At 38.7% G+C, this 16,674-nt stretch overlaps 1 protein-coding gene across 1 annotated transcript; it reads left to right on the top strand.

Annotated features, from left to right (window-relative positions):
- Positions 1–620: 620 nt before the first annotated feature.
- postnb (periostin, osteoblast specific factor b) lies at positions 621–14,101 on the top strand (the record flags this gene model as incomplete). Its single annotated transcript, XM_083694495.1, has 22 exons — positions 621–739; positions 1,099–1,197; positions 6,069–6,133; positions 6,327–6,484; positions 6,574–6,738; positions 6,859–7,005; positions 7,103–7,244; positions 8,355–8,567; positions 8,704–8,838; positions 9,703–9,851; positions 9,990–10,126; positions 10,304–10,434; positions 10,616–10,746; positions 11,278–11,380; positions 11,502–11,569; positions 11,941–11,986; positions 12,124–12,153; positions 12,831–12,944; positions 13,088–13,138; positions 13,644–13,730; positions 13,820–13,858; positions 13,996–14,101. 22 exons carry the CDS (start codon positions 621–623, stop codon positions 14,043–14,045), a joined length of 2,379 nt encoding a protein of 792 aa, XP_083550621.1. The 3' UTR covers positions 14,046–14,101.
- Positions 14,102–16,674: the final 2,573 nt, after the last annotated feature.

The following is a 16,674-nucleotide window of genomic DNA, read 5'->3' as shown; positions in this document are numbered from 1 at the left end:
ATAGCTGGAGGGCTATCAAATCTTAAGCATATCCATCTGGTCTGTGTTTGTCTGCTTCTAAACCTGGAGCACAGCTTCTGTAAAAATGACTTACAGCTCCTACTGGTGGGTTTACAAAGGTGACTTACCTGTCTGCCTATACCAAATAACCTGTCTGTGTCATATTTCCATCAGATAGAATGGCCACATATGTGTTTTCATGGCATAGGTACAATGTGTGATCACATCTGTAAAGTTAAAGTAATAATCTAAATCTGAATACAATCTCACGTTTTTGCTATTGATTCTGAATACTATAGAATAGAGCTATGGCCACAACATAATCTGTAGTGGGAGCAAATATATCAAATTATTGTGCTTTCATGCTAATTCAATTATTCAATAATTACTAGACAAATAATCCTACGACAATATATTTTTCACAAACAGTTGCATGTGACAGCCCACAGCATTTGTGCTGAGAAGAAATGTGGTCATGGAGAGGTTCCTTCCTGGTGATCTAGGGTTGAGTCTGATATTCTTTAATACTCCAAGCGTGGTGAGACTAGTGGTATATAAACTCCCTCTCTAGGAGCCTGCTCTCATTTCTGTGTTCAGTGGGGCCAGCTGAGGAAGTAAGGATGAAGCTCCTTTTTGCAGCTGCCTTTGCACTGTTTGTGCTGTCTGCCTTTGACAGGGCTGACTCCTCGGCTTATGACAAAATAGTGACCCACAGTCGCATCAGGGCCAGAAAGGAGGGGTAAGAAACAGTATTATTTGTAATATTATTATTATTATTATTATTATTTTTGTATTATTATTAGTATTAGTATTTATGAATGCTGTGCTTGAATTGCACAAGAAAGTGAAACAGTTTTTAAAATGAGAATTTATGAAAGTAAAATAATTATGACAGCACTTGTTGCGACATGGATGTTAAGGCTGAATTGATTATTTTACTCAATGAATTGTTCAACTATATTGCATCATGTTTCAGATTTGTTCATAAAAAAGGAAATGTAAATATTCATTACATGTTAAATTGCAAGCAAAATACTTTTGCCTGTCCAACTTAACATCATTTTATGCTTTCTCCTTTATACCCTTGGTGCATATCAGACCAAATGTCTGTGCTCTCCAGCAAGTCATGGGGACCAAGAAGAAGTACTTCAGCACTTGCCGTAATTGGTACCAAGGGGCCATCTGTGGAAAGAAAGCGTACGTGTAATTTTATGGCTCCTTTTTTCGAAAAAGGACATGACACTCTTCAACTCTAAAAAGCATACTGTACTCTAAGTTAAAAGCCCCAAGACACAATGATCTCTAGATCCACAACGACGTGCATGGAAAGCACCGATCTCCTAACTTGGAGCTCAGTTTAAATGTATAGATGTTTTACAAGGACAATATGAATTTCTTATTATACACTTTTTTTTACCTATGGTATGTTGCATGTACAGTTTAGATCACCTTCACTGATTAGTACCAGTCACAAGTCTTTGTCATCTTCTTTCACTCATTGGGCCACATTTTTATTGAGAAAAACAGTGCTGACGTGCAAATAAATACCATACAACTCAGAATATTCCACATTATGATTTTAGTTTAAGTAACAGTGTGAAAATTGATTTCACACCATGAAATCTCTAGGTGCAGTATTTTAGACTCCCATTGGATCATGTCTCATCCTGTCTATAAGAAATATTATGGTTATTGACAACTTTTCTTACTTCTTGGGACTGTTTTGCTCAAGTATAATGGTGCCTGTTGCTGTACCCTCTTCATTCAGTGTAAAGAGAACAGGAAAAAAGGAAACAAAGAAAACCATGAGAGAGTAGCAGAGAGAGGATAATGTTTTATCAAAATCAAGATTATTCCTAAAGCCTCCACTCTTGCATGGAACATACTGTAAAAACCTGATTCATTACAATATAAGGTCAGGCTATTATGATTTGGTGAGCGTGGTCATTCTTGGATGCCACAAGGGAGAACCACTGATTCTAGGCCAGAAAATGTCAAGCATATTTATGGGCGGAAAAGTGGAAACGTGTTGAGCACAGAGGCTGCCCACAGAGTCCTCACATGAAACAGAGCGGCTCAGACACACTGAGTAACCTCAGAGGATCTGTCTCTCATTGTTCCAGCTCTCTCAGCGTCTTCTTGCTTACATATGGAACCAAGCCATGCCTAGTTTTCTCATCAGCAGTTCCGCAGAGGGAACTCTACTTTTGATTTGTGATTGTGTTGTACACCCCTTGAAGCTGAATACTGTTCTATGTTGGGCATGCTTTGCACTCAGCAATGAATGGCAGTATAACATGTTATCTGTTTGAGAAGGAATGTTTGGGTTATTTTTCTGTCATATATAATATGAAATCAATCAAAACATTTAAGTCATGCCGAGCACACAGAACAGGGTTTGATGAGTGCATGTACACTCCGCAGAGCTATGGAAAATATGGTTGTGCTGCTGCTACAGAACTGCACTGTGTGTCTCTATAATGATAGGGTCCCTGATTAGTAATGTTTTTTTATTGGAAAGAACAGGATTTTCTCCATTTGACCTGCAGTGCCCTCCATAATTGTTGGTATAGTGAAGCATTTTCTCTTCTTTTGGCTCTATACTGCAAATGTTTTTGAATTTGAAATCAAACAATTATTATGAAGTTAAAGTGTTCTCCAGTTTTATTTGAAGGTACATATTGGTTTCACCATTTAGAAATTACAACACTTTTATACATAGTGGCCCTATTTCAGGACATGAAAAGTATTGGGACAGATTCATATGTCCAAATTAAGCACTCATGTTTAGCATTTGGTCGACAATCCTTTACATGCAATAACTGCACAAAATCTGCAACCTATTGACCAGATGCTGGGTATGTTTTCTGGTGATGCTTTGCTAGGCCTGTACTGCAGCCATGTTCAGTTGTTGTCTGTTTTGATGTCTTTTTGCCTTAAGTGTCCTCTTCAGCAAATTAAATGCATGTTCAATTGGAATTTAAATCTGGAGATGTTCCACTCTCTAGTTGCTATGGCAATATGTTTGGAGTCATTGTCTTACTGTGTGATGAAGCTCCATCCATTTAGTTTGGAGGGATTTGCTTGTACTCAAGTAGACAAGAACGTTTTCTGAATTAATAGTAACAGGACTCCTTACGTCCTCTTCTCCATCTTACATTTGCTTTGTCCTCAAAAAACATTGGATGAGAATGTGTATGGGAGGAACCTAGATCTTCACCTCCAATGCGTTTTCAGTAGGACACAAGTGGTGGACAGAGGAGATGACGCGAGGAGTCGTGTTCCTAAGAATTTAGAAAAGGCTAAGTGTTTCTGTACACAATGACTCTGGTACATGATAATATTTGTCTTATTGGTCCACGAGATCTTTTTTCCAAACTCTGCAGGCTTTTTTAGGTATTTTATAGCAAACTCTAACCTGACCGTCCTTTTTTGGGCTAACTCCTTGGAGTGTAACCTCTGTAGTTCAGCTGGTGATGTATTCTGTGGATGGTAGTCTCTGACACATTCATGCCTTGGGGAGCATTTTTTCAGTCGTCCACTGTAGAGGTCTTCCTTGGACCTTTTAGATTGCTGAGCTTACTGGTGCTTTTAAAAAAAAAAAATATTGATGTTCCAAACTGTTGATTTGTTTTTCAGCCTTGTACTGTAATGGCTTCCTTGACTTTCAGTGACACCTCTTTAGTCCTCATGTTTATAGACACCATTAGCAGACTCCAAAGGCAAACACAAAGCCTAGAATCAAGACTACACATTGGCAGCTCTCTTATTCCTGCACAAATTATGTGACAGAACACACCTGGCTAACCAAAAACACCTGTCAGCCAATTGTCCTAATACTTGCCATGAAATAGGGACTATGTATAAAAAGTGTTGTCGTTTCTAAATGGGGAAATCAAAATGTACACAAATACCCTCAAATAAAAGCTGAGAATCCATACTTTAACCTCAGAGTACAGTATGTGTTTGATGTCAAATCCAAACCATTGGAGTATAAAGCCAAAAGAAGAAAGAATGCTTCACTGTCCCAATAATTACGGAAGGCTGTATGCCATTACTACTGTATATATTTGGCTGGGTTACATATATCTTCAGTAGGACCCTTGTAGATGCTGAGCAAACAGAAGTTTCCAGCACCGTGGCAAAAAAGGGAGTCTGGGTTTCCTCTGTGCGTAAGAGAGAGCAATGTGGGGAGAGAGTGGCAGCCAGCCATGACCTGGGAGCCTCTGCTCAGACAGCAAGCTTCGGTAGCAAGCCTGTTCCCATCTGCGGTGTGTCTGTCCCCTGAAGCATGAGCTGTGGATGATAGCTTTGAACACCCGAATTCAGATGAACTAGAAAAATAAGTTACAGAAGAAACGTTGTCAAATTTAGTTTTTTAATGATGGTTTAGACACTAGATAGATAGATTTGCTGTGTAATTGAAAGAAAGTGAGATAGTAGGATGGACCAATGGATAAAAGATGGTCAGAGCGTAGCATACTGTATAAACAGATAGATGAGAGGTTAGATAGATAGATAGATAGATAGATAGATAGATAGATAGATAGATAGACAGACAATAGATAACAAAGGAGCTCACGTTAACCAGATGAGAGTTTTTGGAGTTACAATAAGCTTAATAGTTTAAAAAGTTTAATAAGTATCAGAGAGCTTTCATCAGGGTTGATGATTTAGATTTTTTTTTAGCACATTTTACAGTTGGATTGGTGTGAATAGCTTGAAAGGTGTAAGAGCAGTAGTGGTTAAAAAACTATTTTGGTTTCCATTGACCTCCATGTTAAAACACTTTCATGCCCTCAGCAAATGCTAATTTGTCGCACAGTGTATGTTCAATTCATGGTGCTTAAGAAATACAGAGTATCTCCCAGAGTATACCCAGACAGATCACTAACATACTGTAAGCCTTGCCCAAGGCCATAATAAGGCATTCAAGTACTTGCTGTTTCACTACCTGTGAATGCCTCTGAAATACCCTGAACCAGCAGAAATTAATGCATATTTGTTCACTTTTAATGAGTCATGCTTTATAAAGTGTTGAGCTCAGAAATGAAAATAGGTAGCTCAAGTGTCCTTCTATGGAGGTTTCTCTCTATAAAAACAACAGTGGTGGAAGGTCTCTGCTATAATTAACTCTCTCTCTAAACTTATGCCAACTTGATGCCCATGTGGTATTGTTACTTCCAATGGTTATGTGTGAGCATATTACTGTGGGGGGTTTCTTGTTGCATACTGTGTATCTGATGATTGCCAGGACTGAAATGTAGGTGAGATGCGAGGCCCTAGATTTTCTCAAAGTATATAAATCAGGTCTTCAATGTGCTGCAATTCACTACATGACACTTGCTCCGACTTGCTCAGTAATGTATTCTTCAGCAGCTGTAGGTTGAATTTCCCCGTCTTCATGCTCAGACTGATTTATGGTTATTGTGTCCAGCCATGTTCTTCTTTATGAGTTGGAAGGTTACCTCATACATGTCTAGCTAACCAGTTCTAAAAACATCAGGCTACATGTCTAACTAACCAATTCTAAAAACATCAGGTTATTTTGTAGATTTATGTTAGACTATCCCCAATAGTATGTTTTGATATTTCTAATTGCATTGATAGTCTGTTTCCATACAGCCTATTAAACTCTTCGTGGTACAGGGATTTCTGACCAAATGCCAGAAAATTTCAATACCAGAAAATAACGTTTTAGAGAATAACCAAACCTAAATCATGGTCTAAACTAATTGTTTAGCTTCAAAGACAAGATTATTAGTAGTTTATATCCCCTAATGTAATGGCAACATAATCCTGGAGGCAGCATTTCCACTGGGTTTTTGGCCCAAACCCTTGGACCACATGGTCTGTTTGGGTAATGAAAGAGATAATGAGTACCATGTGGAAACATGGGACCATTAATGTCAATTCACTCATTAATTCAGCTGAAAGCTAAAAAGATGTCTCCATAATAATATACTTTACACTGTTGTATTGGGATGTTCACCAACACTGATTTAATGTGGCGTTCATTTACTTTGTATCGATCTCCAGCATTTATGATCTCTCTGTTTTGCCTGTAGGGCTGTGCTATATGAGTGCTGCCCAGGGTACATGAAGCTGGATGGAATGCGTGGTTGCCCTGCAGGTATGTACTGTGTTTGTACTGTAAGTGATAGTGTACTCATGAGGCAGCACGCAACTAGCCAAACTATTTTGGCATCACAACATATTGCGCATGCCCATGTTTTTTTTTGGAATTATGTTTTACTTTGACTGTGAGATGAAGAGGTATATTATGAATGTAATCATTATGGTATCTTATCGTACCTTTTCCTCAGTGGCCCCTATTGACCATGTATATGGTACTTTGGGTCCGATGAAGGCCTCCTCAACCCAGGATTATTCTGACGTCTCCAAACTGAGAGCTGAGATTGAGGGACCTGGATCATACACCTTTTTCGCCCCCAGTAATGATGCCTGGGATCTTTTAGATGAGGTGAGTCGGCACTGGAAGAACACTAGGATAGTCATTTCTTTCTCCTGGAGAAAAAAATGCTTATTGTATATGTTTACCCTATTTAACAGACAGTGAGGAGTGCATTGGTCAGCAATGTGAACATTGAGCTCTACAACGCCCTCCACTACCACATGGCTAACAAACGTTTCTTAACTAAAGACCTGAGAAATGGCATGACCGTCACCTCCATGTACAATGACCTGGGCCTGTACATCAACCATTACTCCAATGGGGTAAAGTCTCATTATGCTCATACTTTATCTTTTTGTTCCATTAAGGTTGTTAACTTCTTAGCATCTTGCAGGTACAGTACAGTCATTTCCAGTGAATGATGAAGGTTGTGTTGTGTACAGGTGGTCACTGTGAACTGTGCCAGGATCATTCATGGCAACCAGGTGGCCACCAACGGTGTGGTGCATGTCATTGACCGTGTCGTCACTGCAGTTGGGAACACAATCCAAGATGTCATTGATGTTGATGATGACCTAACATCTCTGAGTGTAAGTGGAACATATTAAAAAGTCAATAGATTCTATTCTATTCTATGCATTTACAAAATAGCATAATGGTAGAGTTTTATGCTAACTTTCTTTTTAGGCTGTGGCTCTTGCATCTGGCTTGCTGGACAAGCTGGGTGAGCCAGGACACTTCACCCTGTTTGCCCCCACCAATGAGGCTTTTGAGAAGCTGGACAAGGATGTACTGGAAAGACTTATGAGCGACAAGGGTGTCCTCCAAGGTGAACCATAGGCTAGGTTCAGAGCTCTATCACCTCTCTGGAATGTCTATTACAAATACAGTCAAGCTTGCATGAGACACTTTAAACAGCTGAGGGGAAACATTCAGACTTTACATTGATGCCAGGCGATATCCAAACTGAGGACATATGTTTAATAAGATGAAGTGCAGGAAAAGTAACTCAATGGTTCCCGGTTGGAATGTTTGATGGACTCAGACACTATAAGGCCCTGTTTTTTCATGTAAGCATTTTTCCTATTCAAAACAGATGGATTTGGAATGATTAAACAGTTGTCAAATTCACCACAGTTGTGCAAGCATGTATTGAAAAATAAGCTCTACTTTCAGATGTATGAACTCCATGAATAGTGAAAAATGAAACGAAAACTTTAAGATGTCAAAGCTTTTTGATTATTTGACATGTTTACGATCTAAACTTTTACTGTCACTTTGTAATTCATGTCTGGGTGGCATGGAATGTTCTCACATTTCCAAAACACTTTAGAAAATGTCGCTTCATTTTAAATACTTCAGCAAGTCAGAACACGTTGGTGCCTTGGTAGATGCAATGAATGTGTGCCATCTGAATAATCGTTAGCATAATTACAGCATCTTAACATTAATATTATTTCAGATAGTGCCAAACGCCAAGAGGCAGGATGCAGCTGCTTCACTGAGAGAGCAGGGTGAATTGGCAGCCATGCAATCCATAACCTTTTTATTAGTCACAAGCCTGCCCTAAACTGTGAGAACAGACCACTTCACACAAAGTCAAATATTGCAGTAACGCAGTCATGAATCTCCCCTCACAGGGACCCAAGGGATCTAAAGGATCTCCAGGTTGCCTTATTTCATATGCTGTACTGTGGCACTGGTAATGATATAATCCCATGCATAGCACCTTCATTTTTAGCAGGCGGCTGGCCTGCTCTCATGTTGTGATTAAAAGTGTATTCAATTCATCCAAATCTAATCCATAATAGGTAGCATAGATTTGCCCCTACTGTACATTCCAGTGATGTGCCAGAATTTATGAAAGCATACACAATGAAACCAATATCCTCATAGCCCTTAAAATCCCATTTAAAAAGCCACTTTGCTTCTCCTCCAGCCCTGCTGAATTTCCACCTCCTGAACTCTGTCCAGTGCTCTGAGGCCATCATGGCCGGTGCCTCCTACGAGACCCTGGAGGGTCACAATATTGAAATTGGCTGTGATGGTGACAGCCTCACCGTCAACGGTGTCAAGATGGTGCTGAAGAAGGACATTGTCACCACCAATGGTGTCATCCACCTCATCGACCAAGTGCTCATGCCTGACTCAGGTTAGCCCCATGAATGTATCTCATATACAATATAGAAGTATATGTTCAACAGTAGCAAACATTGTAATCATAGATATATAATATGAAATCCTATGTTAGGATTTTAGAAAAATCATTATTTCCTCTGTCTTCTAAGCTAAGCAGGTTATGGAGCTGGTCAGTACTTCTCAGTCCACCTTCGGAGACATGGTGTCTGAGCTGGGTCTGTCTGCTGCCATGAGTCCAGAGGCAGAGTACACTCTCCTGGCCCCTCTTAACACAGCCTTTACTGGTGAGTCACACATACCTTACTCCCTGAACATCCATCACTCTCTTCCCCTCAACAGGTGGGTAAATACACTGCGTACTACAAACTCAGCTTGGGTCTGGAAAATAGTTGATATTTTTCTTGCTGACATGCTGACTCACAAGTGAGCAATAATCTGTACATATAAGGGGCTCCTAAGGGATGATGACTGGGATACCACATTGCTGAAACTTTATGCCATGCAAACCCTAAGAATATATCATTACCACTATCCAGGGTACATTCTAGACCTCACAAGGAGCCAAGCGAGACGTCTCGTACCTTAATCCAGAATTTGTAACGCATATGTGACTAATTGAAGCAGAATACATTAATATTTACATACAAGATATACTGGCCCTTAAAATAGTGGGGGGAAATAATGCTCCAGGCTGCCTGGTGTCGGGGGTACATGTACATGTATATGTATATGTGTCCTGTATATTTTTCTCTTCGACCGTAAAACATGAATTGTCCATGGTCCACATACAGCACTGAACAGTATGCTTATCTCAAATTGCTCAGCAGCAGTTAGACTTTCCTCCACGGTAAGTATAGTTGGTATAATCCTTTTCTGACAGGAAGCCATTTTTATCCTAGCAGGAGATCAGTATGCAAGGCATTACGATCTCATGGGAGTTACCATATGTTAAGAAATACATTGTGCCATGATCAATCTGTCCACAGGGTGCATAAAGAGTAGTTGATTTACTAAGAAGGTAATAAGGTTGATAATTCACTGACTTCATTATAAAATGAATTAATATGGCATAATATGATGATATCAAAATCTCGCATTTATATCACTTTAAGATTTGACACGGGGAAAGAAATCTCTTTCCTTCACAGATGAGGTCATGTCAATGGACCAGAGGTTCCTCAAGGTTATTCTGGAGAATCACATTCTGAAGGAGAAGATAGTTCTAGGCCAGCTGTACAATGGTCAGCGCCTGGAGACCATTGGAGGGAAGTTCCTGAGGGTCTTCGTCTATCGTACTGTGAGTGCATTTCTCCTATCTGAACTGGTGCTTAAGCATACGTAAACATAGGTTGTATTCTGAGACATGAACAATCTGAACCTTCTTACGTATGGGCAATGAGATCAGGTTGCCATAAACTGTGAGCTGTGTCTGTAGGCTGTCTGCATTGAGAACGCCTGTCTGGTGAGAGGCAGTAAGGAGGGGGCAAATGGTGCCCTTCACCTTATGAAGATTCTGATGAAACCTGCTGAGTCCACCATGTTCAAGATACTGACAGAAAACGGAGGATTCAAGTAAGCTGTGAAACAATGTTTTTGATCGAAAAAAACAAACAGCAGATCACTGATTACAACATACCCTTACACAGATGATTAAGCCATATGGATTTAGCTAACCTTTAAAGTGGTTGCAAATGGAACAGATACTTATAGTTGACAGTGAGGTAACCATTTGCTTCACCTTGGTTGCAGGATCTTTTTATCCCTGATGGAGGCTGCTGGCTTGACTGACCTGCTGAAACAGGAGGGAGACTTCACTCTGTTTGCCCCCAGTGATGATGCCTTTGCTGGCTTGAGTGATCAGGATTTAGCAATGTTGACAGGTTAGTGTCTCAGATTGTCTGTCTTTGTCTCTCTAAAATAATCAGAGCTACAGAACATGTTTATCCTAAAAGTTGTAATATTAAAGGACATTTGTTAAACAATAATTGTGAGGGATGACATATTAATACACATAGTATGTGTTATTTGTCTAATTTCTATTTTCCTTTGTTTCATGAGCAGGTGACATCAATGCTCTCAGAACCATCCTGTTGTATCACTTCAGCAATGGTGTCTTCATTGGAGGAGGCCTGGAGACAGGAGTGACCAACCTCCTCAAGTCTCTCCAAGGCAGCAACCTCAGAGTGCTGTTTGTAAGTACTCAAAAAGCTTGAAAGCATTTACAGGAAATCCAGCTGGTTCTATTAAGCATTGCTACCAATTGTAACCCGTTGTTATCTTAAAAATAAACAAATAATGACATTAGACATTATTTATAATATATACATTTAACACATATAAATATAAATTACTTGGAACACTTCAACATGTTTTGGAGAAGAGGAATTGGGAAATAACAGTGATCAACTGGTGATCGATGTTTAGTGGAGGAACTTTCCCAATATATGTTTATTATACTTTTTCTCTTTCTAAACGTAATTCAGCATACTGACAAACTATGGTGACACATTGCTTTGCAAAAACAAAAACATTGTCTGTGATTGGTGTTTTGAAAATGTACAAATCATTTGCAATTATGATGTAAACTGTCTGCAAAGACAGGTTGACAGAGTAAGTTAAAGCACAGTCTCAGTGAACAGTTTCATAAATAATTTAATGTGTGGTTTTCTTGTCTGTAATTATTTCATCAATGTATTCATCAATGGATGAATCCCTTCCTTCAGGCAAATAACAGTGTGCAGGTAAATACTGTTCCAGTCCCTGAACATGATATCATGGCCACAAATGGAGTCATTCACTTTGTCACAAGTCTTCTGTATCCTGGAGGTAAGAGTGTCAGTTACTTTGTTTGCAAAGCTCTGCCTGTGCCCCCCCCCCCCCCCCCCCATGTATTTAATGTATTGAAAGAGAGCTATTTCCAATGCCTAACATCCTGTACTTTATCTAGATCAGCCTGTTGGAAGCCAAGAATTCCTTGGGCTGTTGAGGAGACTCATAAAGTACATCCAGATCAAGGTATCAGGGCATACCAACATATAATTAATCACATACCAAGGGCAGGCACTTCTATTTACTGATTTTCCTCTTGATAACTCTGGGCTGCCAAGATACAATTTCTGTCATTATCCATAACCTGCAATATAGGCACATACTTGAAATTCTTCGCTACAAGATTACCTCTGGCTACAGTTGCCATGTAAACCCTCAAGCAAATACAGTAATCAATACATAATGGAGACAGATATCTCTCCAGCTTAGACTACTCCCAGGCAACAAATAAGCATGCTCAGTGTTGCCCTCTGGATTTTAGTTATGTGGAACAAGGTGTATACAAAACATACATAAGATAGTGTTTCTAATCCCTTTCCTTTACCTTCTGTTCACAGTACATGGCAGGATTCAAATATCAGGAAATTCCTCTCACATTCATGAGTAAGTACAACAAAAGTCACAATTTTAGATGTCCACTATGTGTACCTTTTTGGAAACTACAGTATTTGTACTTCTGCTGGCAACATCTCAGTTTTTGTACAATTTCTAACTGCTTTGTGTCTCCTGTCGTTATTAAGAGAGGACCATCACACGTGTCATTCAGGAAGGTACAGTAAAGGATTGTTCAATATATTTCTTTCTTTATTTGAAAAATCATACATTGCACTCACACTTGGAAAGAGTTGAAGACATGTACATGCTGAGTTGATGAAAAAGTTGGCACACAACAAATAGGGAGGCTCCTTGCTTTCTATGAGACAGGGATTCATGACTGACATCCAAGATGAAAAACCATTATGGTTATTACACACTTACAAGAAAGGGCGTGCCAGTAATATAGCAGACACCTGGTGTTGTTTTATATCTTTTCAGAACACTGCTTATAATTGTTGAGGCATGTACTATTTCCCACCAAAGTCAGGATCTAAATATTAATCAAATGAGACAGGATCTCCATAAAAGCCTGGAGTACTTTACACTGAAAATGTAGGCTGTATGAAAGGCTAGACAACATTTAGAATTAAATGATATTTCTAGTCATATGACTCCTTTTAGAGCAACTGACAGGTCAGTATTCATCTTGCTTGTATGGAAGCAGTAGTTGCTACATGTATAAATCAAGGAAAAGATAACCACTGACATCAAATGTCTTTACTGGATACGATTGGGTATTCAAGCTCGTCCTATGGCTTATGATCTTTCCAGTTTGCCTTTTAATCCTGCTGTTATTTAGTTTTTCTCTATGATGCTGTTGGTAAACATGTTGCCCTCTTTTTCTTTAAAGTACCAGAAGTGACCAAGGTTACCAGGGTTATCCAGAGTGAGCCTACCATAACCAAGGTCACAAGAGTCATTGCTGGAGATCCATCTATCACCAAAGTCACCAGAGTAATCTCAGGTACACCACACATACAATGTTTTACTCTGATCCATTATGTCTGAAGATCTTAAGGGAGGCAAGATAGAGTGACATAAAAATGTATAGATAAAATCATACTTAATCTAATATCTCAATAAAGACTTGAATGCTCTCATCAACAGGTCCTCAGTACTCAGTGGGCAGCAGTAGCACCTCCAACATAGAACATGAAGGTCAGTAAATCCCTCAGTCCTCATAAGAGTCAATTTATGAAAGTTGACAAATATCGAAGAAAAAGCCATTTCATCCTAAATCACAATGTTAAAGGGACATTTCAAAATCTGAATTTGTCAGGTGCTTTCAGACCTCAAAGGTAGTCTAATGTCAACATAAGTCTATGTCCCACGGCATATAACTATATGACTCAACCCCAAATGAATGGAAAAGATAACAGAATAAGATCAGGAAATTATATAGTACTTATCTTTCCATTAGTTTGGGATTGAAAACAGCAAACGTGTATATAGCTGGATCTACACAACAGATGGCGTGGGACTCAAATTAGAGTACCGGTACATTTGAGGTCTGAAAACATGTTACAAACTTTTATTTTGGAGTGTAATGTCCCTTCCACTCTACCACTCTACTTTATACAATTAGAGATTGCTGAATGTTATGCTGTTATAATATCATTATTAGTTTAACGACAAGTGTGGCTAACTAATCCTTCCTCCTCAGGGGCGGACTTCTCCCACATCGCCACTATCGAGGGGAACACTCAGTTCATTGACACAGACCCTGACAAAATCACCAAAGCAATCCAAGGTCATTGCCTCATCAAAATTATTTATTTTATATCTTGTTTGTGTTAATAAGGCTTCTGTAGTGACTGGAGTTTGCATTTGTCATTACAGAGGGAACAGTTAGACGAGTACTTGGCAGAAGAACCCAAGGTAACAAACGATTCCTTCATAATTCCAACAAATGATTCCTTCATGATTGAAACATAAAAGGGGTTAGATTGTATTGATGTATTCATGTCAATTGGGATTGTGTTCTCTGATGATCAGCCTATTATCTCTGTTACTAGCTGTTTCGAGGAGGAGAACTAGACTTGCCCGATACATGAAAGAGGAGTGAGCATGTATAGACCTGAACACTGAAGCTGCAAAAGCAACCAAGAGGATGTCAATGGACTCCCATACAAGGTCAATACTCAAGATGATGAAATGTTTGTATTCAGTACTCTGATGCAATGAGATGAATAAAACTATTTGCAAAAACAATTAATCGATGCTTCTACCTAATATGAGCAGTATTGAACAAATCACCTGATTCAACAAAGAGTATTAAAAGCAATCAATACATGTACATATTGTACTCATATCTGTGGATTTGGGTGGAATATTGAAGATTTGGTGACAGGGGCAAGCTATTAGATGCCTTTACCACAGGTAAATTAAAGTTGATGTAAGGAGTTGTATGGGATTTTGTTATTTACCATGATTTTGTGGTGCTCACTTTTGTTTAGAAAAGGTTTTGCTATTTTCTGTAACTTTTCTACCAGATAGTAATTTCCCGTCCAACCTGGATCCACAGTAGTTGTTACAATAGGTACAGTGTGTTAATTCAATGTGTATGCCCAGTCAGGCAGACAGTCTTTCAAACTCACCATGTAGATACTGTTCTTGTCTATGGTGTAATTGTTACAAATGTGCACACTTTTTGACAGACATAACTCAGGCATACATTCAGTAGCTTTTTACCTGCGATTTTTTACCTTTTCAATAAAGTGTATTCTTGGATATGGATTTATTAATGCCATTTATTAGGATACAACCTTTTCAATGGATACCTTTCAAATGATACTGTTGTAAATAATAACTTACCCAAACCAAGACACAATTCAACATCTTACTGTATAAGTGCAGGCAACAACTGCATGTGAGGAAAATCTGAACAGTTTCAAACATTTCTCAAGACAAATGTTACCAACAATGTAATGTGCATGACGATCTTATGTCCATATATGCAGGCTTTTTCTTCATAGATTTCCATTTACTCAAAATAACATGAGGGTTTTAGAAAAGGAGAATGTCTGTTTTTTACATCTCTAAAGAGCTATAAAACACTCTGACAGTGCTACAAATGTCAGTCCATTTGTCCTGCTTTTAAATGTGTCAATAATTACACTTTAACAGAGAAAACTGTATGGAAATTTTAAATTGGACAGATCTCTAAAATGGGAATGATATAAAATAAAATAAAATAAAAAAATAAAAAACTGTGGTCCGATTCTCTGGATGTGAAGTACCTCCATATGGTGATAAATAAATCACATTCTGAGAATAGCAGTGAGAAGAATATTCAATGATATTTTTCCAATATAGTATAATAGATTACAGCTAGCACATGGAGCAGACCATTCAGGAGAAGATGATCATGATGCAACACAATACTGTAATTTTGATGATATCACACAATTAGAGATGTCATCCATTGTGTCACACCTTGACCTCATCAATACCACTATGTCTATTACTATAAGCCCCTTTCACACAGAGAAAATTGTAAAATACCTGTTAAGTATTTTTTGTCTGGCCCCCAATTCACACAGCCCGTAACTGACAGATTTTTGCAGGTAAGCCCCTGTTTACAGTGTATCATTACTGTAATACTTGGTCACAGATAACTAACTAGCCTGTACTGAGAGAGAGAGAGAGAAGAGAGAGAGAGAGCGAGAGAGAGAGCGGGAGAGAGAGATCATCATCCCTCTCAAATCAACTCTTACACATCAGGCAAATTATAAGAATTCTCTTTGTTTATACACATGCACAATCCACTGCTGGAGAGGAATACTGTATATGTTATACTGTACTAATGAATTGGAGCTTGTGGTGGTGGTGATGACAGTCTACCTGCTACATTAATGGTTGTCCATTAACCATCTAACACCATACACAATATAACCACAAACAGCTGATCCTAATGCAGCAGAGAGATTTATTGAGTTGGCATGAAAATGCGATCAGGAGTTTCTTATTTAGATTTGGCTGGAAATCTGCAGATAGAGGCCCATAATGTTCATAACAGTGCAATGTTTATAGCTTCATGGTTCAACAGTCCTGAACAGGGTCAATCAACAATAGTCCTTTTGAGGTCATACAGTTCCTCTAATGATTTATTAACACTTTGATGAAGCTGAACAATTTATAAAGGATTTCACACAACACAATACAAATCATGCTGTAGTATTCTGAGTTGTAAGGTATAGTGCATTCGGAAAGTATTTAGACCCCTTCACTTTTTCCACATTTTATGTTACAGTCTTATTCTAAAATGGATTCTTTTTTTCCCCTCATCAATCTACACACAATACCCCATAATGACAAAGCCAAAACAGTTTTTTAGAAATGTTTGCTAATTTATTAAAAATAAAAAACTGAAATATCACATTTACATAAGCATTCAGACCCTTTGCTATGACACTCGAAATTGAGCTCAAGTGCATCCTGTTTGCATTGATCATCCTTGAGATGTTTCTACGACTTGATTGGAGTACACCTGTGGTAAATTCAATTGATTGGACATGATTTGGAACGGCACACACCTGTCTATATAAGGTCCCACAGTTGACAGTGCATGTCAGAGCAAAAACATGGTTGAAGGAATTGTCAAGATTGTGAGGAATTGACAGGATTGTGTCGAGGCACAGATCTGGGGACGGGTACAAAACATTTTTTGCAGTATTGAAGGTCCCCAAGAACAC

The sequence above is a fragment of the Argentina silus genome (assembly GCF_951799395.1).
Source record: "Argentina silus genome assembly, chromosome: X".
In the NCBI taxonomy this organism is placed as follows: domain Eukaryota; kingdom Metazoa; phylum Chordata; class Actinopteri; order Argentiniformes; family Argentinidae; genus Argentina; species Argentina silus.
Note: the sequence above shows the minus strand (reverse complement) of the source record. Positions and strands in the feature narration are given on the sequence as shown.